At 41.6% G+C, this 25,789-nt stretch overlaps 1 protein-coding gene across 2 annotated transcripts; it reads left to right on the top strand.

The window, feature by feature from the left end:
- Positions 1-1,908: 1,908 nt before the first annotated feature.
- On the top strand, positions 1,909-21,651 carry LOC115777986 (T-cell surface glycoprotein CD4-like). 2 transcript variants are annotated; one of them, XM_030726007.1, is made up of 3 exons: positions 1,909-2,098; positions 18,776-19,123; positions 21,353-21,651. In XM_030726007.1, the coding sequence occupies exons 1-3, from the start codon at positions 2,026-2,028 to the stop codon at positions 21,415-21,417; spliced, it is 486 nt and encodes a 161-aa protein (XP_030581867.1). In that variant the 5' UTR covers positions 1,909-2,025; the 3' UTR covers positions 21,418-21,651. The 2 variants fall into 2 exon arrangements, with proteins under 2 accessions (XP_030581867.1, XP_030581866.1); XM_030726006.1 differs by lacking the exon at positions 21,353-21,651 and adding an exon at positions 19,361-21,177.
- The last annotated feature ends 4,138 nt before the right edge of the window (positions 21,652-25,789 follow it).

The following is a 25,789-nucleotide window of genomic DNA, read 5'->3' as shown; positions in this document are numbered from 1 at the left end:
ATTATATCCTAGTTGGCTCAACCACGTGATCGGTGGGAGGGTACCGCCAATTAATCACCCAAATTTAGTGATCTGTTCTCTTCATTCATCATTGGGCCACCGCAGACCCAGACACTTATTCAGGCTTTCAGATGTTCAATGATCTTGAAGAATGTGTTTGGGAAAAAGATCACAATGTTATTGGGAGAGGAAGGAATGAGCTGTGTTGTTCTAGGATTTCCTACGACCACCAATGCTCAAAGTTTTTGAAAGGCAAAGAAGAGGCACCATTCAAACCAGCAGGCCAACACATATTATTACAGGCCAAGCAAGAGTTCCACACTACGAGAAATATCTGAGGATCAGTGGGAACAAAGTTGTTGTATTTAGCTTTATCAGCAACTACATCATCTTCTTTTTTGTAACCTTATACTATATGTGTATGTGTATGTGTTAATGTATACAAAGTATGAGGTGATTTCTTTCCCTCATTCATCCTTATATGTTTTTGCTGTTCGTTTTCCATCTAATGACTTATCGTAATTATTGTCTGCACTGTATATTTTGTAATATTGTGTTATAGTTTTCTAATATCTCTGTATATTTGTTATATTGTGTTATAGTTTTTAGACTTCTTTGTTTTTTATGTAAGCACGAAGTAGCGCAGCAATTTCCTAATGTTGTGAACCTGTTCACCTACATGGCAATAAAACCTTCTGATTCTGCTTCTGATTTGCAGTGACCAGGAAGAGTCTGACACAAGGCTGGTGTTACATGCACCTTGCACCTTGCACCTTCACATTCACATTCAGACCTCATTGTAAAATGTGATGATACAGATGTGCTGGTTTTGCTTGTGTACTATTCAAGGAAAAGGATGTTTGGATTTGTATTTCCAAAAGAACAGGGAGGATGGAAGTCTCTGCACTCACCTGGTTGACCTGAGGTACATCTACCACAGATTCACCAGCAGCTAATTTACCCCCGACTGAGGATGCCTTCACTCCAACTTCAACTGCAAAGCAGGGAGAATCCAGCAGAACTGTTCAGGATCAAATTAATATCCGCAGAGGGTTTGGTCCAGTCCTCGCATGCAGAGCAGTCCTTGTCCGGGGAAGAAAAGTCCTGTAATTCTCGTCTAACGCTTCTGTGCTTTAAGTTTTATAATCTAAATCTAAGACACATCCTAGTTTCCGTACATCATCAACACAGACTATCACCCCATCGCTTTTGACCAATTTTAGTTTAACCATTGCTTCTTTGTTTTCAACAATCTGGGACATGTTTCTAACTCTGCTCTTGCTTGTCTCCAAGCAACAGTTTCAAGTTCCTCTTTTCACCCTCAGCTCACTGATTCCAGATGTTTCTTAGTACATGTCACTTCTGTGATACACATACATCTTTATTTGATTCTAAATCATGTAACTCAGGTCTAGTAATTCTATAAATCTGAATCATGATTGTCCACTTAGTACCAGGCTTAGGCTGTCAGGTAATCAAGATCTCAACTCACTCGACAACAGTCAGTGTTTTCTGGTGGATAAAGCAACATCCTGACTACATACATGTCTATTCTGAAAGCTCTCAGGCCTTGTGTTATTAATCTGCATCAGTTTCTGTGTGCTAACCTCCATGAGGACAGGCTGTACTTGAGCTCTTTTTTAGTTTTAGGTTATATAACCATATCTTTCAATGTAACCATCTTGGCAGTAAAATATTTTTGTCCATGGATCCATTTCATACAGAGGAGACCTTAGAGATGAGGACAAACATGGTTGGGTTTTTGGGGGCATTGTCACTAACCTACAGTATGGGGACCTCTTTTTAAGGAGAGTCTCAGAGGAGGAGGTACACACTCAGTAATGGCACAGGGCTTCTCTGCTCAGACTCCACCCTATGTGATAAAACACACAGACTGGACCCTGTAGGTCTGTCAGTAATTTGTACAGTGTAGAGTTGTTACAAGTCAAAACTGTGCAGTGAGCGTCTCTTTTAACATCATTGTCACAGAGGCAGCGTTATAGAGTCGGGTCTGCAGATTCAGACATGAGAGAAGCTGATCTGACATCTCTGACATGGACTTTACTATTTTTCTGCTTCCTGGGGTTTACATCTGGAGGTGAGATCTGAAAATAAATCATGTTCATTCTGTCCTGTATATTTATATATCGAGGGCTTGGAGTCACAGGAGTGTAAGTGACATTTTGCCAGGTTTACAGAGGAGAAAAAAATGACCATAGTTTGCTCTCACTTTGTTACTGATTTTAGGTTTTAAACATGTTTCTTTTTACAAATTGATGACACAATGCTTAATGAACAATATTGTCTTTGTTGTAAATGCATTTACACCCTTTTGGCACCAACTTCTTCTGTGCATTCACATTTAAGCCTTTTGGTTTTGTTGAATAACTCTATTCCTATTAATAGAAAAAATAGAATAGAATAGAACAGAACAGAACAGAATAGCCTTTATTGTCATTATATGTGAACATGTGACAACATTGCGTTCAAGAACACCCATCCATGAAAAGTTAAAAATGGGCTCAGCTCTCCTTTCTCCCAGTGAAGAACTGTTTCCAGTTACAGCTGCTTTTCATTAAGAAAAGAAAAGAAAAGAAAGAAAGAAAGAAAGAAAAAAGAAAAAAAAAGCAAGAGAGAAAGAAAGAAAGAAAGAAAGAAGGGGGGAGGGGCCAGTCCTTTTCTCTGGCATTAAGAATATAAAAGAAAAGAAAATAAAAAAACAAAGAAAGAAAGAAAGAAAGAAAAAAAAAGCAAGAGAGAAAGAAAGAAAGAAAGAAGGGGGGAGGGGCCAGTCCTTTTCTCTGGCACAGCTTATGAGGAAAACAGATGTGTACAGAGTAGACAATTAAACGTCTACCTCCAGCTTCTGATGGTGGAGCTGCAGCGTTCTGACCTCATCGTTAAGTACATTCCATGACTCAGACACAAACACCCACAAAATCACAACACAACAAAATTGTTGGTTTGCGTAATATGCTTTGTTAGTTTTGTTTTTTTCCACACAAATTTATTTTTGCAAGTATTGTTAATATTTTTTATGTTTAAAAAGTGATGAACTATTTGGTTTATTTACGTGTGCTCTTTCCCCTTTTTTTTTATTTTTATTTTTTCTCTCTATTCTCCTTTTTTCGCTCTCTTTCTCTCCCTTTTTCTTTTCTTTCTTTTCCTTTTCTTCAGCCTGTCAGCTCTGCCACAGAGTTTGTTACATTGTATGTTAAAAATAACTCAGATAAATAAAATAAAGGGTCAAACATCAACAAGAAGAGCCTATTGAGAACAGTAGTATAAGTTGGTGGCCCTTTCACACCTAGGTGTGATTTTTCACACCTAGGTGATAAAAAAGCCTTGCGCGTGCATGTGAGGTGCGTGTGCGCGTGCATGTGAGGTGCGTGTGCGTGTGTCCGTGCGTGTTTGCGCTGACGTGTGATAATGACGTATACGGTATCCGTTCAAATCAGCTGATCTCATTGTCTCTCCTTACAAGGGGGCTTTTTCCCAGACGGACATCAAAGAGGTTCAAACTCACAAGACAGTGGCTAAATAAAAATACAAAGGTGAATAATCTAATATCCGAGCCCACCTGTGGTGCATAAAGCACACAACACAGTGCCTAAATTAAAATACTATGGCTAAATAATAGCCGTATATCCTCCTCAACAGTAGGGTTGTTCATTTACATACAGTAGGTCTGAGGATCCCAGTCTACAGATCAAAGGGTTATGACGTATGTCTCCACCTAGCGGGGTGTGTCTTAAGTTATAGGGTGTGTATATAAGAGCGTATGTACCTCACTTCTTCAATTGACCACCGGCATATACAGCTTCTGAGAGAATTTGCGACAGCTAGCGATCAACCAACCACCCATCTAAACTGCCATGACGTCCTTCAACCCACTTGCCGGAGTGAATCCGTCTGACCCTTTTGGAATCAGGACCGACTTCGGAGGTACGTCATCAGATGCGCAGATTGATGGGCGTCCTCGCAAAAAGAAGCATGATGAAGAGGTTGAATTTAAAACAGATTACCAGGGTGTGAACGGGTACGTGTATTCAGCTAAATATAGGGACGGTAAGGTGGTGCTGTGTGTGAATTGTGGGGATGACGAGATTTGGGGCGTTGGTGGTTCACACCATATGTCTATTAAAAACTGGAGACTTTTTCGCACCGTGGTCGGGCCTGACCTGGACCAGACTGGCTTCCCCGACATGCTGTATGCATCCCAGTGGTATTCACCAACAGGGCCTGAGTTGTACAGAGTGGAGGCTGATCGTTACAACCGACCCACCGAGGAGTTTATTTTTTTGAGTGTTTGTGAAGACAGGGAGAGGGTTATTGCATCCAGAGGAGTCGAGAGCTGGAGATTAAGCCCGTATCCTACCACAAAAGCTGAGCGCATGAGTTGGTTTAAGGACTTGTTTTTTATCCAGTGGGCAGATTGGAGAGCTGTGCAGCGAATGTTTAAGGAAGTCGATGCGTTTATCAAGAGAGACAAGCTCAACAAGGGTTATGAGAACGTTAGAAAACGCCTTGTTTTTGATGATTTCACCCTTACTACGAAGACTGCTGAGCCTTCTGCCTTGTGTAGGCCGAAAATCATCAGACTGTCAGACTACTAGGGATAAAAAAATAAACAAATAATGGTACGTTTTTAGTGATTTGTATATATATATATATATATATATATATATATATATTACATTACATTAATGCTGGATACATAACTAATGATGATTTTTTTTTGTTTTTCCAGACATTAAAACAGCATCATCTGTTACACCTTCACATCCAACACAGATGTTGACCATTCCTCCTCCTCCTGATTCACCACCTCGTGCACCATCATCCCCACCCCACCCGTGGGTAGTGGAGCTGTCAGACGAGAGTTTGAAAAATGTCAAAATCGCCACAATTCGTCTACTGACGTGCGCTATACGAAAGTATAGAGAAGAGGTGTGTTACGGATGTATCGTTAACCATCCGAGCCAAATGCAGCATGAATGCATATGGGAAACCCCAGAGTTCTATTTCGCTACACATTATGATGAGATAGTAAAGATATTGTGGACCCCCAGAAACAAACTCGACAATGTATTCGTCATCACCATGCTTACCGGTGGAGAGTTCACTTGTGAGGTCACCGAGAAATGGTCCCAGTGGGGGATTCCATTCACCCTCTCTTGATGTGAAAATGACAGAATCAGTGTCACAGTAGAGCACCCTATGTTGCAGACTGTCTAATAAGTCGTACAGCATAAGCCTGGCGTGTGCCGTTGTCATGGCACCAACAAACACGTTCACATCTCTCACTCGAGCTGTTCTAGCGTCAGCGTGCGTCCACTGCACCATGGCAACCTCATCAGAGATGAAGCAGAATTGCCGCACATCATATTGATCACTGAACATGAGCTGTGTGAAACGAGATGGATCAGTGATTAGCTCACACGTCGGCATGTTTGCTCTCATGCTGAAACGACCCCACAGTGAGTTCAAGAGAAGCTTGTTGCAGCTTCTGACCGCCTTGTTCACACGTATCTTTGAAGGGTCTAACATGATGCCTTCGTGCTCATAATACTGTTGAATGTAAGCCTCCTGCTCTTCAGGAGTTTTGACATTCTCAGGGTATCCAGATGCTTCCTGCTTACATTTCAGGAAAGTTTTAACGTAGTCTTTAAAAAGTGAAGCAGACCTGTTAGGGAAATGCCAGACCTCGCAGATGGAGATGATTTTATAACCCTTTTCAACAGCTTTTTCGAGTTCAAACGATACCCAGACACCATCCAACTGACGTTCAGCGTCAGAGTGCCCACACACAGTCTCCTGATTCTCCTCTACAGCGCACGCTGCACACAGCGGGAACATGAGTTTATTGTGGCATCTGAATGGGAGGACGGGATGGTAGAGCCCTCTAGGGGGCAATACAGAGCATTTCACAAACCCAAAATATTTATCCACCGTGTCAAAATCTTTGTAGATGATGACAGGATGGCCCAGGGGATACGGTTTTTTAGACTGCACAGTTGGGTAGAGGCTTGTAAAGTCATAATAATGAATTTTTTCACCAATACCAACTTTGTGATACAGCTTCATCGCATTAGTACGCCCTCCAAACAACGCTTCCCTAGGATTCAGTCTCTCAGGCATTCTGTAGCTGCGCATGAACGCCATCACAGAGGGATCTGTCTGTTTCAGCTTCAGCCAATCACATTCCCACATCACCACCACGTTTAAGCCATGCCGTTGTCTCAACGATTCAACCTTCTGACAGAAAGTGTGGTACTGCTTGCCATACGATACTTTACACACAGGATTAATCTCACTCTCCGCATAACATCTGGGGCATCCGTGAAACACACAACCTGCAAATTCAAAGCATGTGTTTGTGTCTGTGTGAAAACCGTCCACATAATACGGACCGATAGGCTGCTCTCCTCCCCGAAGGGCATGCTTGATCACAATATTGTGCCTGCGGGCCAAATACTCCAACCACTCAATAGAGACGTTAGAGTACGTCTTATGTTGGTAAATGTAAGCGGTGTCGTGGGTGAGTGCGAGTGTGTTTTTTTGGAGAAAGTTTGTTTTATACACACCCATTGCATACGACGCTATGGTCACATGTCTGAACGGATCGAGCCCCGCACACTCCTGCAGAGTCTCGCGGTAAATCAGACAGGCCTTTCGCAGGACTTCCACATCGTTAACACAGTATTTGCGTATTTCATGCTGGAAGTCGAAGTGGCTTGTGTGCATGGGCTGGTACCACTCCATGAATTTAGCTTTAGCAGATGCGGTCATGTTGTCATACCCATAAAAGGATGGATCAGGATACGGGCCAATATAAAACTCGTTGGCCTTAATATTAAATTTGTGAGGGAAATATCCCTTTTCCAAATCCTCGAACCCTAGTGCAGCTGGTGTTTTAGCAAGGCTCATGGGGAGGAAACTGAATGAATCAATCCAGCGTTGATCATAACAATCATCATGCATTATTATTACTCTGCTACCTCTCATTGTGACGGAAGGAACAATTCTCTGTCTGACAAAGTGTTCTAAAATTAAGTAACTGTCAAAACCAGATGCGTTGTGTGCAATAAACGTGTATCCACGATATTTTTCACATCTGTAATGACTGATGAATGCGCTCACACACTTTGACGTGTTGTAGCAGAACTTGTTTCCCTGAAAATCCATGGCACAGACGAAGTTTGCTTCATGTTTACCGTTTTCAAATCTGGTCTCGAAATCATAAAATATGTATTTATCATTAGGCTTTTGTTTGTCGACAGGTTGAATGAAACACAGGTGCTGTGTTTCATCCTGAGTTTTCGCTTCGTGACAGTGTGGACACTTCGCGGGCGTACAGACGTGGTGTGATTTCTTACTGGGTGTATACACGCTACAGCATTTGTCACAGTATCTCATGTAAGCACACGGTATCTTATTATGTATCGGATCAGGTGTTTTGTGGTATTGATGACAGATGGAAGACTTACAAATGCGTTTACAGTCTTTACATCTGATGGTCGGCCCGGATTGTTGTTGTTGTTGTTGTTGTTTACATGTAACTGTATAACAAACATTGCATGTCTCTGAACATTTATGTCTGAGCGGAGTTTCGTATGTTTTGTAACAAAGGTTACAGAAATACGAGCAGCCGAAAAATCCTGTGAGGTTTTCGATCAAATAGTAATGGTTATCATGGAGATACAGGTAAATTGTGTCGGGTTTTGCTTTTGTGTCTGTGTGGAAAGGCTGCACGCGTTTACGCCCTGCAGAAGAGTGGTGGAAGACTACAATTTTGATGTTTAAGAGCGATTCAAATTTACCGACATCTGACAACATTACCTGTTTTGTTATGTCTAGACCTGCATTTATGTGTGTCTGTCTAGCTATGTCGTCTTTTTCTGACTCGGTTTTTTCTGGATGGATTTTGTGTGTGAGACACCTGCTGAAACACATGTTGTCGTCATTGTCTGGGCTGTATAGATGCTGTCCTTTTTTAGCCAGAATTTCATCGTAAAACACGTTCTTTAGTTTTAAACGTTTACCACGGCCACCGCCTCTGTTCAGCGCAACACTGATAATGAACTCAAGCTCATCATCGCCAAGTGTGTCATCGTTACTTTGCATAACAGCGGCTATCTCATCGAGAAAAACATCAGCATTATAATCGTTATCTGAACTTAACACAGCTTGTACGTCGCTAGATAAGCTAGGCCCTCTTAAAACAACATTCAAAACACTAGATGGGGGAACCTCGCCCACCGCACGATCGATAACATTACCTAGACATTGTCGCAGTATTGCAGGTGCTTGGCTGGGATTATCTAATCTTATGTTTCTGAAATCTATGGGCTGTCTGAATTCACGCCCATTAAAAACAGGTATGTCCCTAGCCATTCCACCGCTTTGCAAAATACCACTCACATCAGAATGGATGGAATCCACACAGGCTGTGGTAACATCACTCCGCACACTGGTAACATCTATACACGGTCTATGACTGGAGGACGACGGTATCACGAGATGATCACCATCACCAGCCTGTATGTATGCATTATCAGCACAACCAACATTAGACAGGCTTTCGCTCATCAGAGACGGCGATTGAAACAACCAATCGTCATCGCAAAAATCAATCATGTCTGGGGCTACTAGTATGTCATCCATATCATAACTATGAGATGAGATGTTTGACACGCCCAGAGCATTGGACTCACTAGCAGCAACAGCATCAGATAAACCAGACGGGCCTGCAGGAACACAGTGCACGCCCCCACCTCTAGGGAGTGTGACAACTGCAGTAGCAGCTTTGCTAACATTAGCAGCACAAGCAACATTAGACAGGGTATCGCTCATCAGAGACGGCGATTGAAACAACCAATCGTCATCGCAAAAATCAATCGTGTCTGGGGCTACTACTATGTCATCCATATCATAGCTATGAGATGAGATGTTTGACACGCCCAGAGCATTGGACTCACTAGCAGCAACAGCAACAGATAAACCAGACGGACCTGCAGGAACACAGTGCACGCCCCCACCTCTAGGGAGTGTGACAACTGCACTAGCAGCATTGCTAACATTAGCAGCACAACCAACATTAGACAGGCTATCGCTCATCAGAGACGGCGATTGAAACAACCAATCGTCATCGCAAAAATCAATCATGTCTGGGGCTAATAGTATGTCATCCATATCATAGCTATGAGATGAGATGTTTGACACGCCCAGAGCATTGGACTCACTAGCAGCATTAGCTCCGATGGTTGTGCAGACATTACCATCAGCTCTAGCATCTGGAATGTAAAATGTGTGGGTGTGTGAAGAATGATTATTGCTGTCTGTGTTAACAGTTACAGCGTGTGTATTGCATGGTTCTGCCACTGGTTCAACACTGTCTGATAAAGAGGATGTGTTCATTACACTTCTTTTTAAACCATCACATGTTTTAACCATGTGATTACTCAATATGTTTAAAATGTGTAGTTGTGTACGAAGTTTGTTATTATCGATATTCAAACTGCCAGAGGATTTAAATTTTTTCTTCTGGGGCTCCATTGATAATCTGAGATCAAGGAGCGGATGAAGCTTCCTGACCTTGCAGTATTCTAATACTTACGGTCTCTAAAATAGATTTTAAAATATCTACAACGGCTAACTGTGTGTTTAAAATTTCTACAACGAATTGTCTTGTTTCTTTTAATTCAGTAAGGCTTGTTTCTCTGGTACAATGCCTGGTTTTGATAGAGTTTAAAACAGATGATATCACTTCGGGATTACAAAGATTATTATGACTGGTGCCTTCAGGAGCCGGGGTTGACGCTACCCATGCGTTGTAAGCTTCAATCAATGCGTCATCAGTTATGTCATGCACATTATTATCGGGACCCCTAACTCCCATACATTGTGGAGTTGTAGCACAGCAAAAAGAGGGACTGTTGTCACCTGATTCAGATGAGATGGTTTGTTGTCCTGGTTCAGATGAGATGGTTTGTTGTCCTGGTTCAGATGAGATGGTTTGTTGTCCTGGTTCAGATGAGATGGTTTGTTGTACTGGTTCAGATGAGATGGTTTGTTGTCCTGGTTCAGATGAGATGGTTTGTTGTCCTGATTCAGATGAGATGGTTTGTTGTCCTGGTTCAGATGAGATGGTTTGTTGTACTGGTTCAGATGAGATGGTTTGTTGTCCTGGTTCAGATGAGATGGTTTGTTGTCCTGCTGGAACCTGCTCGACCAACTCGTCTTCGCAGCAAAGTTCGCTCTTGTTCAGCCTACGTAAGTAATCGTTCAAAAGAGCGAGGCTATCCTTTTTTACACACGATTGATGTAGTGTAGGATGTGAAGATGGTCCTGCGATCGCTGTGTCTCTCGTAGACGCTGTAATGTCCTCACGCAAACTTCCGCGCGCCGAGCGATAGAATCCACTCGTGGGCCCGTGACGTCCTCCTGTTCCAGCGTGATGAACTGATCTGCGGTGGTATGAATAGCTGAATGAATATCACATAATAAAAATCAAATATAAATCCAAAAAAAACACCCCCAAACAAAAAACAAAAAACCAAATTGGTTTTACTCACCCACGATTTTCAGATTCCCTTCTTGACGATTCAGCTAATGCTATGAAAAAACAACACGGGTTTGAGAAAGTTGTGTTGGATTTAATTCAGACATAACTTGTTAAAGAAAAAAAGACTTACGGTTTGTAACGATCCGTAACTCCCCCAATGGTCTTCGTATTATCTGACCGCGTGCATTCTTGTATGGATGGATGAAATAATCTGGTATACAAAGGAACATTAGATAGAAAGATTTTTTTATTTTTAAGAAAAAAAAGTGATTATATATATATATATATATATATATCAGTGAAATCAGTCACCTCTTACATCACGTACACTTCTCCTGAAGTCTCTATTCTGCCCACTGTTGTCTAAAACCAAACTGTGTGTTTTTAAAAAAGAAATGAGATACTATACAGAATACAATTTGTTTTCACATAATTTTGTGTAAAATAACACGCTTACCTGAATCCATTTAAAAGTCCGTGTGTAGCGATGCTCCGGAGTCCGTTTAACACTACAAGTCCCCAGGATTTCGACCTCCCCCCTCAAGTCCTGAAAGAGGGTCAAAAGACCCTTAGTCCAAACTGACGACTCTGATGGCTCCAATTAGCATCCCTTCAATTGTAAATGTGGCCATTGCCTGAGGAATCAGCAGGGGGGGAGGAGAGCGAACTCACAAAAGCATTTCACACTTCTGTACCGTCAGGCCAAAAGGTAGGAGTGTGAATAGTCCATGTTGGGGTTGGGTGGGATCTTTGATGGAGGCAGCTCTACAGTAGACTCTCCTGTAGGTAATGCTCTGCAGAGGGGGTTGTACATATAGTTTGCAAAACATACAATCTGTTTCAAGAAATATGCAAAGGTTTTTCTAAAAGAAATTAGTAATGTTTTTCTTTTAAAAAAAGATAAGTGGGTTCAACATGACAGTTTAGAAATAAACTAACCAAATTAATTGTGTTGATCCACCTCAAAAAAAGTCATGCAAAAAGTGTAAGCAAAAGAGTGTAAGCTGCTCCTGAGTGTGGGGGGCTGGGGCAGATCTGGGAGACTTTGCACATGCAAATTTGCATGCAGCCTTTTGTGCTGTGGAGGATAAATAGGTGACTGCTTCACCTATTTACTTCACAAGAAACAAAATGCAGAAGAGGTTCACCACTCAGAAGGCATTGGAACTGATTCTGAGCAATGTCAGCCCTTGTGACTCAGATGGAGAAGACATAGACCTTCAACCGGTCTGATTCGGACTCAGAGCTGTCTTCAGGTTAGATTTCTCAACCTACCTATTTTATTTTCCTGACTATTTTTTATTTAGAACCAAACAAAAAGTTAATTTGAAATTGTTTATCTTGCAGATGAGGAGACTCTCCCTCTACCAAAAAAGAGAGCTCGGTTGGGGAGTGAGCCGACAGAGACCGCGAAAGATGGCACAGTGTGGCATGAAGAACAAGTGGGGGACACATCTCCATTTCACTCCAATAGAACCGTACGCCACAGATGGAGAGCCAAGCGCTAAGGCCAGACGAAGTATCCGGAGTCGCCTTCAGAGCTTCCTCTGTTTTATCACTCTTGACATGCTTCGTAGCATTCAAGAATGGACTACTCAACATGCATGTCACACGGAGCAGCTGGATTGGTTCATGGATCTCCCGGAATTAATGGCATTTATTTCAGTCATTATCTTGCGGGGGGTGACCAAGGGATCGTTTGTCACTAACTGCATCGCATCCTACAACCCTGGTCGACACATCACTATTGATGAACAGCTTTTCCCATCAAAGACTCGCTGCTGTTTCCTGCAATACATTGCAACAAAACCGGACAAGTTTGGCATCAAGTTTTGGGTGGCTTGCGACTTGAAATCAAAGTACATCTGTAATGTCTTCCCATATCTTGGCAAGGACCCCAGTCGTCCCAGCGGGGAGAGACTGTCCGAGACTGTAGTGATGAGGCTGATGGAACCGTTCATGGACAAGGGCAGAACTGTAACCACGGACAATTTCTTTACATCACTGTCACTTGCACAACGACTGCGTAGCCGGAAAACCACTATCCTCGGCACAGTCAACAAGAGTCGCCGGGAAATTCCTCAATCCGCTAGACAGATGGATCGCACTGAATTCACCACTCAGGTGTTTTCAACCACTGGTGCCACGCTGACAGTGTATGCGCCCAAACGGAAGAAGGCCGTTTACGTTCTCAGCAGCATGCACAGCGTGGTTGAGACTGAGGATACCACCAAAAGGAAGCCAAACACGGTCACACAATACAACAAAACAAAGTGCGGTGTGGATGTGATGGACCAAATGGTGCGGGAGTACAGCGTGCGTGCAGGAACATGGAGATGGCCAGTTGCCGTGTTCTACAACATGATTGACATGGCAGCACTGAATGCACATGTGCTTTATCAGGCATGCATTGGGGTGCAGGAGAGACGGGTGGACTTCCTGGTTGAGCTTGCAAAAGAGTTGGGTAACTCTCATGTGAGTGAGAAGAAGGCACACAAGGAGAAACTGCTTCGGCAACAACCTTCCACACCCAGCCCAGGCAAAAGGGCGAAGTGTCAGGTCAACCATCGATGCACGAACAATTGTGCAACTGTGAGATGTGTTGACTGCTACAAATACACATGTGGCAAATGTACCAGGGACATACCCTGGCAGTGCCAGGTATGTTCCGACAGTGCAGACAGACTGCTGAGTGAGTGCTGAAATGCCAGTCACACAAAGACATGCCACTCACACACACACATGCAGCCCCCACTGTGCCTAGTGTAAATATGTATGGAATTGTTTTATTTCTTGTATTTTTTGTATCGTTTTTAATGACAAAAATAAAAAGCATTTAAACAAATAACAGTTGTTCTTTTGTATATTTCTCATGCTGGAATTTCAGTCCTTTTGACTTAGACACAAATACTTCTGGTCATTGCTCACAGCTGTACCTGGCTGTAAAATTTCTAATTCTCCATTTAAAATATTAAAAATAATTCATTGTGCTTTTTTGCTAAAATAAAACTAAGCTAAATATAATATATATAATCTTTATATTATAAAATACAATATACTGACTAGAACTAACTAGACAGTTAGTTGGGAGTTAAGCTTTCCCCCCTCCTGTGGTGCGCCAGTAATGGCCTTATTTACAGAACAAAAGCGCCTGTTCACACCTGATTATAGGATGTTAGCTAAAATCCTTCAGGTCACTTGACCCGTCTCTGGGCTCCAAAGGTAGAAATGTTAAATGACCCTTCTCTGGGACTTCTAGTGTTAAAAAGAAAAAAACTCGGGGAAAAAAGAAATCAAGCGACACGTCTTGCCAAGCGAGAGTTTGAGACGGCCTTCTCTCCTGTTCCGTGTTTTATAAAAGCACAATCCTTTTGTATGGGTGAACGAACCACTGTTTTGAAATTACCCCTCCGCTTGTTATTTCACGAAACCCGTTGTCTACCACGGATGATTGGTACACTCCACCACGTGTGAATTGTTGCTGGATTGAAGCACTGTAAATAAAAACATAGGCTTCAGTCAGAGTCTGGTAACACCCCATAACCCTTTGATCTGTAGACTGGGATCCTCAGACCTACTGTATGTAAATGAACAACCCTACTGTTGAGGAGGATATACGGCTATTATTTAGCCATAGTATTTTAATTAAGTACTGTCTGTATCATGCACCACAGGTGAGCTCGGATATTAGATTATTTACCTTTGTATTTTTATTTAGCCACTGTCTTGTGAGTTTGAACCTCATTGATGTCCGTCTGGGAAAAAGCCCCCTTGTAAGGAGAGACAATGAGATCAGCTGATTTGAACGGATACCGTATACGTCATTATCACACGTCAGCGCAAACACGCACGGACACACGCACGCGCACACGCACCTCACATGCACGCGCACACGCACCTCACATGCACGCGCAAGGCTTTTTTATCACCTAGGTGTGAAAAATCACACCTAGGTGTGAAAGGGCCACCAACTTATACTACTGAGAACCTATAGAGCTCATCTTGAAATAGCAAATATGTTTTTCACAACAACACATTCAGATCACAGTTCTGCTTGCAAGATCTGCCAGACATGACAGGCTTCAAAATAAAAAACAATTAAACATCTGTTAACCATTAGCCATTAACATTGTCCTTTAATTGACATCTCAAGCTAAAAGCCTCATTTTAAAGTGATGTCAAATACATTTAATACAGCAGCATCATAAATAGTTTTGTTGCAGTCCATCTACAGCTGGATCGTCTCATCTTCGTTGCAGCAATGACTGTAACATGTTTTATATTTCAAGCTACTTCTAATCTAATGAAATATTAGAGCATTTTTAATCTCAGAAATGGTGAAACCAGAAAGTTTGATCCTCCTCCGTCCATGGTTAGAACGTTCTAGCAGTGGTTGCACCTCTTTAAAAAAAAAATGATAAAGGATAAATCTGTGCATCTTTGATTACAGCTGCTTCTACAGCCTCCATGTGTGACCACATGAAATGATAAAGGCTGAAAAAGAGAAATGATCAAATTTAATATAGACTTCTCTTTTCTTTTATGACCATATTTTATTCATTCTATTATAAGTTCAGGCCAGTGATACAAGGTTGAGTTGCACTGAAATGCGGACCTACAGATGTTAGACTTAGTTTGATTTTACCTGCAATGACACACTTGCCTGATCGCTGATGTATGTGTGTGTGTGTGTGTGTGTGTGTGTGTGTGTGTGTGTGTGTGTGTGTGTGTGTCAGCAAACCATCTGGTTACCAGGTAGGGTTAACCAGTGTGTGTGTGTGTGTGTGTGTATCCAGTGTGCACAGTTTCAGCTTTGGTCCAGTTCAGCAGAGCTCAGTATTCTCTCTGTAGCTGCTGTAGAAGTAAATTTGTACTTGCTGTGTGTCATTACTCTTTCAGAGGAGGAAGTCATCCAAGTTAATGTCACAGTTGGAGATAATGTCACTCTGCCATGTAAAGCTCCAAAGAACAACAGCATCATCACAGTTGTAGAGTGGACCAGACCTGACCTGAAGCCAGAATGTGTCTTTAAGTACCAGGATGAGCAGATTGATGCAGAAAGTCAGAATCCAATTTTTAAGGACCGAGTGGAGCTGCAGGACAAACAGATGAAGGATGGAGACGTGTCTGTGATTCTGAAGAATGTGACAATTGACGACACTGGAACATACGAGTGTCATGTCATTCAAAACATCTATGTCTTGTCCTTGCTCTTGACTGAGATGGTCACATCTATCTCTCTCCCTGCCCTCCCTATCTCTCCGCTTGCTGCTTGCTGTGAAAGCGTCTCTCACACACTGTCCGAATAAGAATAAGATTGAGAGCAACATGGATCTGGCAAGCTCGACCCTAAACACCATTGATCGAATTCTTTCCACTAAGAGATCGGGGAAAGGGGAGCCTGTGTGTCCGAGTGGAACTGACCCGGTTGGATACGTCATCGATTCTTGGAGCTTGTGGAGACCTGTGTGCTTCTCAGCCATGGAGGTCGAGGACGTGGAAGACGTCTACATATTCGGCTATCTGGTAGGGGTATCTCTTCTGTTTGGGCTCGGAGGATACCTGATTTACAGGGAAATTAAGAAAATCTGGGCGGCAGTTCGACATCTGCAGAGGCTGCCGACCCAGGTGGATGGGCTGAGCAGGACTGTACAAACTTAGACTCAAAGCCTGTTGGACCTGAGTCGTAGGGCAGGCAAGTAGTCTTGCTAAGAACGTGCTCGCAGGCGAGAGGGGTTCGATCTGGAGATAAGGTTCGGTTCTGCACGGTGAGGACGGTAACTAATGAAATTTGGAATATTGGATTACTGAATGGGTTCCCCAGTGAGACTGAAGGCTGTTGGGAAAAAAACAAGCAGCCTGTTCCAAAACAACATCTGCATTATCAGGAATTCGGCTCCCTAGCCGGCCTTGGGCTGGTAATCACATCTCTCCAGGACAATGTGTGACGGTCGCTCTTCCCCTCAGCCCTCTCTGTGATTTGTGTAGCTGGAGCTGGTGTACCACAGCCGCTGATGAACTTCCACCACTATCGGCGAACTGTTTTGGCTAGGAGCTGGCATCTGGGCTCCACAATGCCCCCACACAATACCCTGACCTTACCCACCATATTGCTATCCTGGCTTTAAATGTGCAAATATGCTTTTGCTGAGGTTTTTTTTGGAACCTTGTACGGTGTTTATAATGAATACAGTACGACATGATTTTTTTGAACCTACCTATCCCAGTGTATCTCTTTTTGTTCTTCTGTTAAAGGTAGCGCCGGAAATATGGCTGCATGACTTTGGACAACTGTCCCCCCTGTTTGTGTTTGTGTTTGTGTTTGTTGAATGGGTGCTCTGTTAACTTCAGTTTCCTAATGTGTAAACCTGTTCATCCATATGGCAATAAACCTTCATTCATTCATTCATTCATTCATTCATTCATTCAAAATACAACAAACCGCACAGAGAGAGATGTTAACCCCATCTGCACCATCACCCTGAGAGTTGTTGCTCCTCCAGGTGAGTGAGCAGAGTTCAGTGTGTCTGTGATCAGAGGTGAAGCTGCTTCCTGGTTGTTGATGTTTGTTTCTAAAGATGTTGTTGATGAGACTTTGTAGAAAGCAGCTGGTCTGAGTGATGTGATCAGAGTGCAGTAGATAATGTCTGACAGCAGTTTGAAGAGGAAATGGATTCTGTTCTGTTCTTCACTCATCACCTACCTGACAGCTGACACCTCACACCTGTTTCTACCTGCAGGTCCATCAGGAGGAGACACAGAGGATGGAGGATCTGTTGGTCTTATTGTTGTTCTGATTGTTGAAGGTTGAAGCTAAATATTAATTTTTTGGGGTGCATCGCTGTTTCAGTCCCAGCCCACTGAAAAACAATGTATTTCAATATTGTAAAACTATGTCCATGACATAGTTGAATGCATTCCATATCCAATCTAGAGGGCATAGACTTCTTAGGAAATATGTATAATTTAGGGTGTTTAACCTGCTTTTGGACATGTTGGACATGCTCTTTTCATCCAAAGGATGTATATTTTTGCATAACTGTGAAAATGCACCTAATTACAGACTACTAAATAAGCCATTTGTAATATATAAATAATACTTATGCAGCATACAGAATTGCAGAGCATCAACAGAATAATATCACACAAGTGGTCAACAATTGGGCCCAATACTGTAAATGTTATTACGCTGCTGTACCACAAAATGGCATGGTGGCACTCCAAGAGCACAAATGGGTCATAAAAGTGAGTTCCAATAGTCTATCCATGCAACCTGACCACAGCGTGAAAACAACAAAACACTGTCACCACAGGAACAGTGATTGAACCAGGATAAACTGCGAGAGCTCATAAATGCACAGTTATGTCTGAACATGCAGGAATAAAACCAAGATATGCAAAGCTAGCATGTCCCATCCACTGAACCTTGTAAATACTGAACAACCCTGACACATAAGCGTCATTTTTCTGCAGTGTGGCAGGCAGGATAAGGACCCAAACACAGGACTCAGGAGAAAAAAGTGTGAACTCAGTAATACACAACTTTGTTACTGGATGCACATCAGGTACAAGGAAACCAGAAAGCTCACCTGGAGCTAATAGGTCAACAACTAGGAAACTCAGGGAAACTCTGAACCAGGAAACACACTACCTGAGTGAGACGATGTGACAAAGAACAGGAGGACACAGACGATACACACATGAGGAGATCAGGGAGAGAGGACACAGCAGAGAGCACAGAACAAGACAAGGGGAGTAAAACTGAATATGATACAAAGTAAAACAGGAAGTAGACATGGAAACAAATATTGACTTGAGGACACAGGGAAGCAGACACACTGAGGGACTGCAACACCTACACTAGAGCAACAAGATCATAACTAGACACAAGAGGAGGACTTAAATATAGCAGAAGAAACAGAGACCATGACTAAAATCCACTTAACAGGAGAACAAATCAGAAACAATGAAACACCAAACAGAACCGGGAACACAGGAAGGCTGAGAACTGAAACAGGATTAAATAGAAAGTGATCGTTGATGTGTGTGTGTCAGCAACCATCTGGTGACCAGGTAGGGTTAGCCAGTGTGTGTGTGTGTATCCAGTGTGTACAGTTTCAGCTTTGGTCAGTTCAGCAGAGTTCAGTATTCTCTCTGTAGCTGCTGTAGAAGTAAATTTGTACTTGCTGTGTGTCATTACTCTTTCAGAGGAGGAAGTCAAAGCTAAACCTGGAGAGACTGTCACTCTGCCATGTAAAGCTCCAAACAACAACATCATCACAGTTGTAGAGTGGAGCAGACCTGGCCGGGAGACACAATGTGCCTTTTTGTACCGTGAAGGGCGGATTGATGCAGACAGTCAGAATCCAATTTTTAAGGACCGAGTGGATCAGCAGGACAAACCGATGAAGGATGGAGACGTGTCTGTGATTCTGAAGAACGTGATGATTAACGACACTGGAACATACGAGTGTCGTGTCGTTCAGACAACAACAAACCGCACAGAGAGAGATGTTGAGCCCATCTGCATCATCTACCTGAGTGTTTCTCCTCCAGGTGAGTGAGCAGAGTTCAGTGTGTCTGTGATCAGAGGTGAAGCTGCTTCCTGGTTGTTGATGTTTGTTTCTAAAGATGTTGTTGATGAGACTTTGTAGAAAGCAGCTGGTCTGAGTGATGTGATCAGAGTGCAGTAGATAATGTCTGACAGCAGTTTGAAGAGGAAATGGATTCTGTTCTGTTCTTCACTCATCACCTACCTGACAGCTGACACCTCACACCTGTTTCTACCTGCAGGTCCAGGAGGATCTGGTGGACTGATCACTGGCCTGATTGTTGGTCTGATTGTTGGTCTTTCAGTTTCTACTGTGATTCTTGTTGGTGGTGTCTTGATTTACAGAAAAACTGCAAAATCAGGATCCATGTCTCCACTCTCCCAAACTACATTCTTTGTGAAATATCTCAGAGCTTTTTCCAAATGAACTTTGAGTCTCCTGCTACTGTTCCCAATCCCCAATTTCATCATTCATACTGGAGCAGACATTTGATCAGCAGACAGACAGAAGCTAATGATGCTAAACATCATTACCATAAAATGCATTAAGAATTAGATTTTTCCTTCAGGACACTGTTCTGAGAACAGATGGGGTGGATTCTGTTCTGTCAGACAGCCGTTCACCTCTGTGGCCAGTTTAGGATCACCAGTTAACTTGACCCCACTTACTGTATGTCCTTGGACTATGAGACATGTTCACCCCTCCCTGAATTGCCACCTTATCTTGGTGGAGGGCTTTGTGAGCTCAGAGGATGCTGGGAGCTTTGTTGTCTGCAGCGTTCAGCTCCTGGTTGGGTCTCCCATCACAAACAGGTCTCAGGTGATGAGCCAGACAAAGATCAGCTTAGTCTGCAACACCTGAATGTGAACCAGTGACTTAATGTTTGCTAACATGTGATTTTCTGGTTCTATAAATCAGTGATACTAAAATATTGTGATAAATCAGAATAAAGTAAATAATTAATATTGGTTTGAAATGCTGCAAACACACAGAGGATTACTAACAGTCACATGTTGGCTGGTGTGGATCAGATAAAGATCACATGGACTCAAATATCAAAGACAAGTAATGAAGTATTTTCATTTTACATGATCAAGTTTTTTCTTTAGAAATAACCTGATAAAATGTTTTTCTTCTCTTCAGTCTGATGTTGATAATGAATGAGAGCAGCCTGACTGGAGGAAAGCTGTTTACTGAACATCTGCTGTTACATGTCTGGTCTCTCTGTGATCCTGCTGAACCAGAGATAAAACACACACAGCGCACAACTGTGAGGTCTAAAACACTAAAAAAGATTTAAGAAACAACTGCCAACAGCTGGTCTGTTGGCAATTTTTTCTTTTTTTTTATGACTGATGTTTCATGTAACATTATCTTCTGTCATTATGATCAAATGTCATGCACCAGTTCATACCCGTCCCAGTATTTCTGTTGAAATTAGCTGTAAATGTGTCCAAAAACAAACAGAGTCATGAATCCTGTATTATTGTTGAGCTGCCTGTTATATGAGAGAAGCTCGGTGTGGTCCACATTTGGCACTCTGTGAAATCCACAGTGTGAAGAAGAAGAACGTGAAGAAGAAAAATGAAGAACTTTTATGAGCTGATGAAATGTTTGGTATGTGGACTCTGAGGGTACATGTAACTTTTAATACACTGTTAATACATTTTAATACACGTTTATGCACGAATGAGCTTGAAGATGGAGCCAGTTTTAATAACTGTGCTATCAGGAGGTACTTGAATGGCCTTTGGTCAAAAAAGGAATCTGAAGTCTCACAGTGATGCATGCTGTGCTTTTTTCTTTAGCAGATTATAAACTGTGTACTCCTAGCAGCAGCTTCATATTCTGATCAATAACCTGTAGGAATGAATGTTATATTATCAATGTTGTTTTACTTGATATGAATGTGAGATATATTACTGGAGACAGTCATTATTACTGGAGGATCTAATCTGATGTGTGTCTCTTTATACCTGATCAATCAGGCTTCTTATCAGTTATTTGTTGACTTTAAAACAACAAAAAGTATCAAATGTGACAGTAAACATTATTTTAGTGTGTAACAGGGAATCTGATTGGCCACTAAAGCTCAGCCTGAGCCTCTTCCTGTAAGAGAGCAGAGACAACAACATGAGGTCCTGATTGTTCTTAAATCAGCTTTTTAATAATCATTTGTTATTTTGTTACTGACTCTCATGAAAAGTCCACTGTGTTACATTTCTGCTGACAGTGACGTGGACAGTGACCTGCCTTCGTTCTGAACAAAAACCCACTCAGGATCTTCCATTACTGTGACCACTGTTCAGCAGGATGTGCAGACATGTGTTTTCATGCAGCAGAAAGATGAACTCTGTCCTACAGCTGTTTATTGAAGTCTTTACATTTGTAAAGTGGTAAAACTACAGCCCTGTGCAGAGCTCTTTTCTTAGTTACTGTGTTTAACTCGTCATCTTTAAGATTCTCAGATTAGTTTTTGGATAAACTGACCTGTACTGTAAACAAAGAGAAATAAAAAGAAGCTGAAACTGTTGAAGCTCTTCATTTCTGACTCCACTGCTCAGCCACCCCTCTTTAAGAGAACTTTACTGACATAAATAAATGAGCAGGTTTCAGGTTAGTGGGAGTTTTGGAGTTTATGTTCATCTGCTTTGGAAACTTTCAGAGCAGCAGGATCCTTTGCTGTTACTGGAGTGCTGAATTCTATCATTTCATTTTCATCTGTTTGCTTATTTTTAATCTGCTGACAAGTCAGTGTCAGCCATAGCTGAATAAGCATCAAGACCAGAACATATTTGGAAGGTTGCAGGAGCACAATAACATGTGCTACATGTGTCGGGTAGCCTGGAATTTGAGAGGTGGTTGATCTCCTAAAATCCACCAGGTAGATGCATTTTGTCCTCACAGGTCTCCAGGTTCACTTAGAAAATGTCCATTTGCCAAACAGGTGAAATTTGCATGTAAAGGGTTCAATGTGAATATAAGCTTGAACCTAAACTGGCAGCAGTAACATGGTGGATGTTAAGATGCTGAGACTAAATGGTGTTTGGGGGCTTGTGGTGTATTAAAAAAATGGATTGAAATGAGACAGCAGAGAAGCAGGAAAATGACATGCTGATGAGTTACTGGAAAAGAATGTGTGTTGGTCTGATGTTTTGTGTTTACAGGATCCACAGAAGAGGGAACTGATAAGCATGCTACTGTACACGCCCCCCGCTGTACAAGGCAGCATCCAGCACATTTCAATAACTGTAACAGTGTTGTCTAATCCTGAGTATAAAAAGTGGACTAAGATAGTGAGCGGTGTCAGACTTGTGTGAAGCTGCACCGACTGATTGTATCAGGCAGCTCAGACAATTCTGAACCAGAGTCCTCTGTAACACTTCCTGTGACTTGTGTGTATTAAACATCTCCTTGATTGTGATCCAGAGTCTGACGGATTAACAAACACGCAGGGTGTTTGATTCAGGAAGTATGTTTTGTCCCTTCACATCAGGAAAACTTAGTTTTTTTGGTCGTGCATCTCCAATAACAGGATCTTAAGCATTTTTAATTCAGAAGGATTCAGAAGTTTCACTGTAACACTCTTAATTCCAGCTAATATGTTTAAATGTTGCAATTCATTATGATAATTTACTCATAAAGAAAAAAAATGACCCATTCGATCTGTTGTTCATCATTTCATAGAAGGGGAAGAGGTTTGATCATCCTTTCAGCTGAGCTGCTTAGTTAGAACATAGTTTAAGCATTTTTATCCAGAGGTTAAACAAAAACAAATAGGAGTGTTGTACAAATTGTGTAGCTTAAACTATGCCGTGTGGCTACAAAGTCAGGAGTTCTGTGTGTCAGGCTTGGAGTGAGTAGAAAACAATAAAAGATGCAGGCTGTGATTTTATGAACACACACACTGCTTATGCAGCAACTTTGGATTTTTAAAACACAAACGATGAGAGAAACTCCATCAGGAAAATGCTGGATACTTGAACGAGAAACGGTGCATGTGTTTCTGCCTGTGGGGGTGGGGGTGGGGGATCGGGCCTTGGTGATGACGTAATGCATGACTCTTTCTGTGAGTTCAAATAAAGGTCGACTTTCTGCAGGCCTGGTGAGACTCACTGAGGCAGGAGGAGTGGCTGTGCCTGTAAATAAAAGAAGAACTTCTGGATAGAAAAGGGTCTTTGCTTATTATGTACATCATATATACTTTTAAACTCATTCAAAAAAAATTCATAATTTGTTGGGAAATTCAGTTCTCTTCTTTTGGCTGATGTTAAAAAAACAAAAAAATGCACAGCAGTGAAAAACTGATTTTTTTTTTTTTAAAAAGACAAAACTTTGTGAATATTACAGAAACACTAAACTTCAGTCTGTGAAGCAGCAGCAGATCATCCTATAAATCACACTTTTACACAAAAAAAGGTTAAAAATAATTTATGAATCTAACAAATACTTTGTAAAAGAAAGAAGTCACTAATTACCGAAGTCCATGGTTGATGGATCGTTTGTGGGTTGGTGGATTATAAGAACAGTTTTTTTTCAGTCAGTCATAATGAAGGCATGCGTTCTCCCTGCTTATATTTGAAAAGGACATAACAAATACTACTAGTGTTCACAGCAGCATTGTTTTCATGTCTCAAAAACCCATGCAACATATGAAGTGTAGTCGAGAGACTGCACTGGGTCAGACACTCGCATCATCTGCAGATATCTTACCTCTGAAAATATCATTAATGAGCAGAAATCACTATAAAATGATGGACACAGACTCGGTAAGACTGGCCTGATGGAAACAATTAAACATGGCTGCCTTTGCAGAGAAAGTTTGGGGGAATTTCAGAGGAATAAATCTGAACTGTGTTTGACTCTAAATGGGTGTCGACTGCATTCACAGTGTGTTTGTGGGTTTGCAGTGTAGCACCTCCCACGAATAAGGAAGCTGCTTTCTACACAGAACAAACACCTTCCTGTTGAATAACACTGGCAAAAGTCCACTTTTGAATTAGCTGGTAAGAACATCATGTTGTCCTGCCTGACAAGAACACAGCTCTGCATTGTGTGTTATTTTCATTTGCTTTAATGTGTCATCATTTCCAACCACTGATCAGAGGTCAGTGTGTTTTATGCCCCGCTCTGTTTCATACTATTGAACTACTTTTTATCACACTGTCAGTTTGAAACAGTTGAGTTTGTTCTGCTCATTGATTTTAACAGGAAGATCTAAAAGGGAACTCTGCTGCTGCTGTTAAAGGAGCTTCAGTCATAAATATCATGAGTTCAACTACTCAGAGACTAAAACCTGGGAGCAGAGGAGACTCAGGAGGCTGAGGGTCGTTACTTAATCAGGTCCACAGATCTCTGACTAAAACAGGCTCTGCGTGTCAGACTGATCTGAATTTCAAGTTCAAGCATCTCATATCAAGTGTGTGTGTATTCTCCTCTGTGTGTTTGCTGTTGGTTTTCCTCATTGCTTCAGAGCCACGATCATCTCAGAGCAGATAAACAGCTGCAGCTGCTCCTGTTTTTAAAGTTACTCTGAGTTTGAAAAAATTAAACTCCAACTGAAAATGAAAGTAAAGCTGCATGATTTGTTTTACAAGAAATGAGAGAGAGGCAGGAAGGACTGGGCTCCATCTCTCAGCTGGAAAGTTTCCATCATTCTGTGATTTTATTCCTTTAAAACATTTTAATGACATAAAGATCATTGTGCGCGGCTCAGATGGATTAACAGAAGCTCTGCTGCTTGTTTTTCTCTGTTTAACATGCAGAGAAAAAGTGAATCATTTCCAACAAATGAGCTCAATACAAGTGAAGCTGCTGGAGCTTTGAGGCTCTCTGCAGGTCTGATTCAAACACTCTGAGGCTGCATTAATTTATGGATTTCTAACATTTATGGCATTTATTCTGCTCTTTAATCGTGTTAAATCAGCCCAGAGTGTAGACTGACAGGAGGAGTGCCTGAATGAGGTGTGCACTGATTAAAAAGAAACAAACATTCATCAAGATGCACACAAACACGCACGCACACACAGTAAGCATGACTGAACTGAAATGCAAAGTCAGTTTCTCATGTTCAGTATTTCATAAAATAACATCTTGAGACTGATGAGCATCACTTTTATCATCCTCCCATCTGTTTCTGTACAAACTTGTTTTCTCCTTCACATGTTCCCGGATATAAAATAGATTTTTTTTTATTTGTGTGTTGATAATATTTAGTGAAGAAAATGAACATTTTCTGTTGTCAGAAACCAGCAGACACAACAGAAGAGGCTCATTTTCTTTTTTAATATTTAGAGATTGTTTTATTTCTCATATTTACTCAGACACTGCAGCTCTCTCTGTTTATGCTCTATTAGATCATATATTTTTTTTCTCATTAAAGGTCAGAGGTCACACTGACGGGCTTCACCACACAGTGCCTTCCAGTGTCTCTCACTCTCATTCACACACTGGTCACTGCAAACATTTTGAATAACATTAACTTTATTAGCACAAGTAAGCGCATTTAAATGAGATGAAAACTAAACAAAATAAACACCCAACACGGTCAAATCCATGAATATGAGTATGAAAGAGTCTAAATGATGTCATTTTAAGGACTCTGACACAAATCCACAAACTTCTTAATGCAGCTCAATAAAAAAGGCTTAAAAATGAGAAAATGAGAAAA

Source organism: Archocentrus centrarchus, unplaced genomic scaffold, assembly GCF_007364275.1.
Source record: "Archocentrus centrarchus isolate MPI-CPG fArcCen1 unplaced genomic scaffold, fArcCen1 scaffold_91_ctg1, whole genome shotgun sequence".
NCBI classification, from domain to species: domain Eukaryota; kingdom Metazoa; phylum Chordata; class Actinopteri; order Cichliformes; family Cichlidae; genus Archocentrus; species Archocentrus centrarchus.
Note: the sequence above shows the minus strand (reverse complement) of the source record. Positions and strands in the feature narration are given on the sequence as shown.

Bases quoted from the DNA above. Each gene is read 5' to 3' on its own strand.
- LOC115777986 (XM_030726006.1), top strand. From the start codon at position 2,026: ATGAGAGAAGCTGATCTGACATCTCTGACATGGACTTTACTATTTTTC. The intron at 2,099-18,775 runs GTGAGATCTGAA...TTACTCTTTCAG, and splicing joins CCTGGGGTTTACATCTGGAG to AGGAGGAAGTCAAAGCTAAA. The intron at 19,124-19,360 runs GTGAGTGAGCAG...TTCTACCTGCAG, and splicing joins CCTGAGTGTTTCTCCTCCAG to GTCCAGGAGGATCTGGTGGA.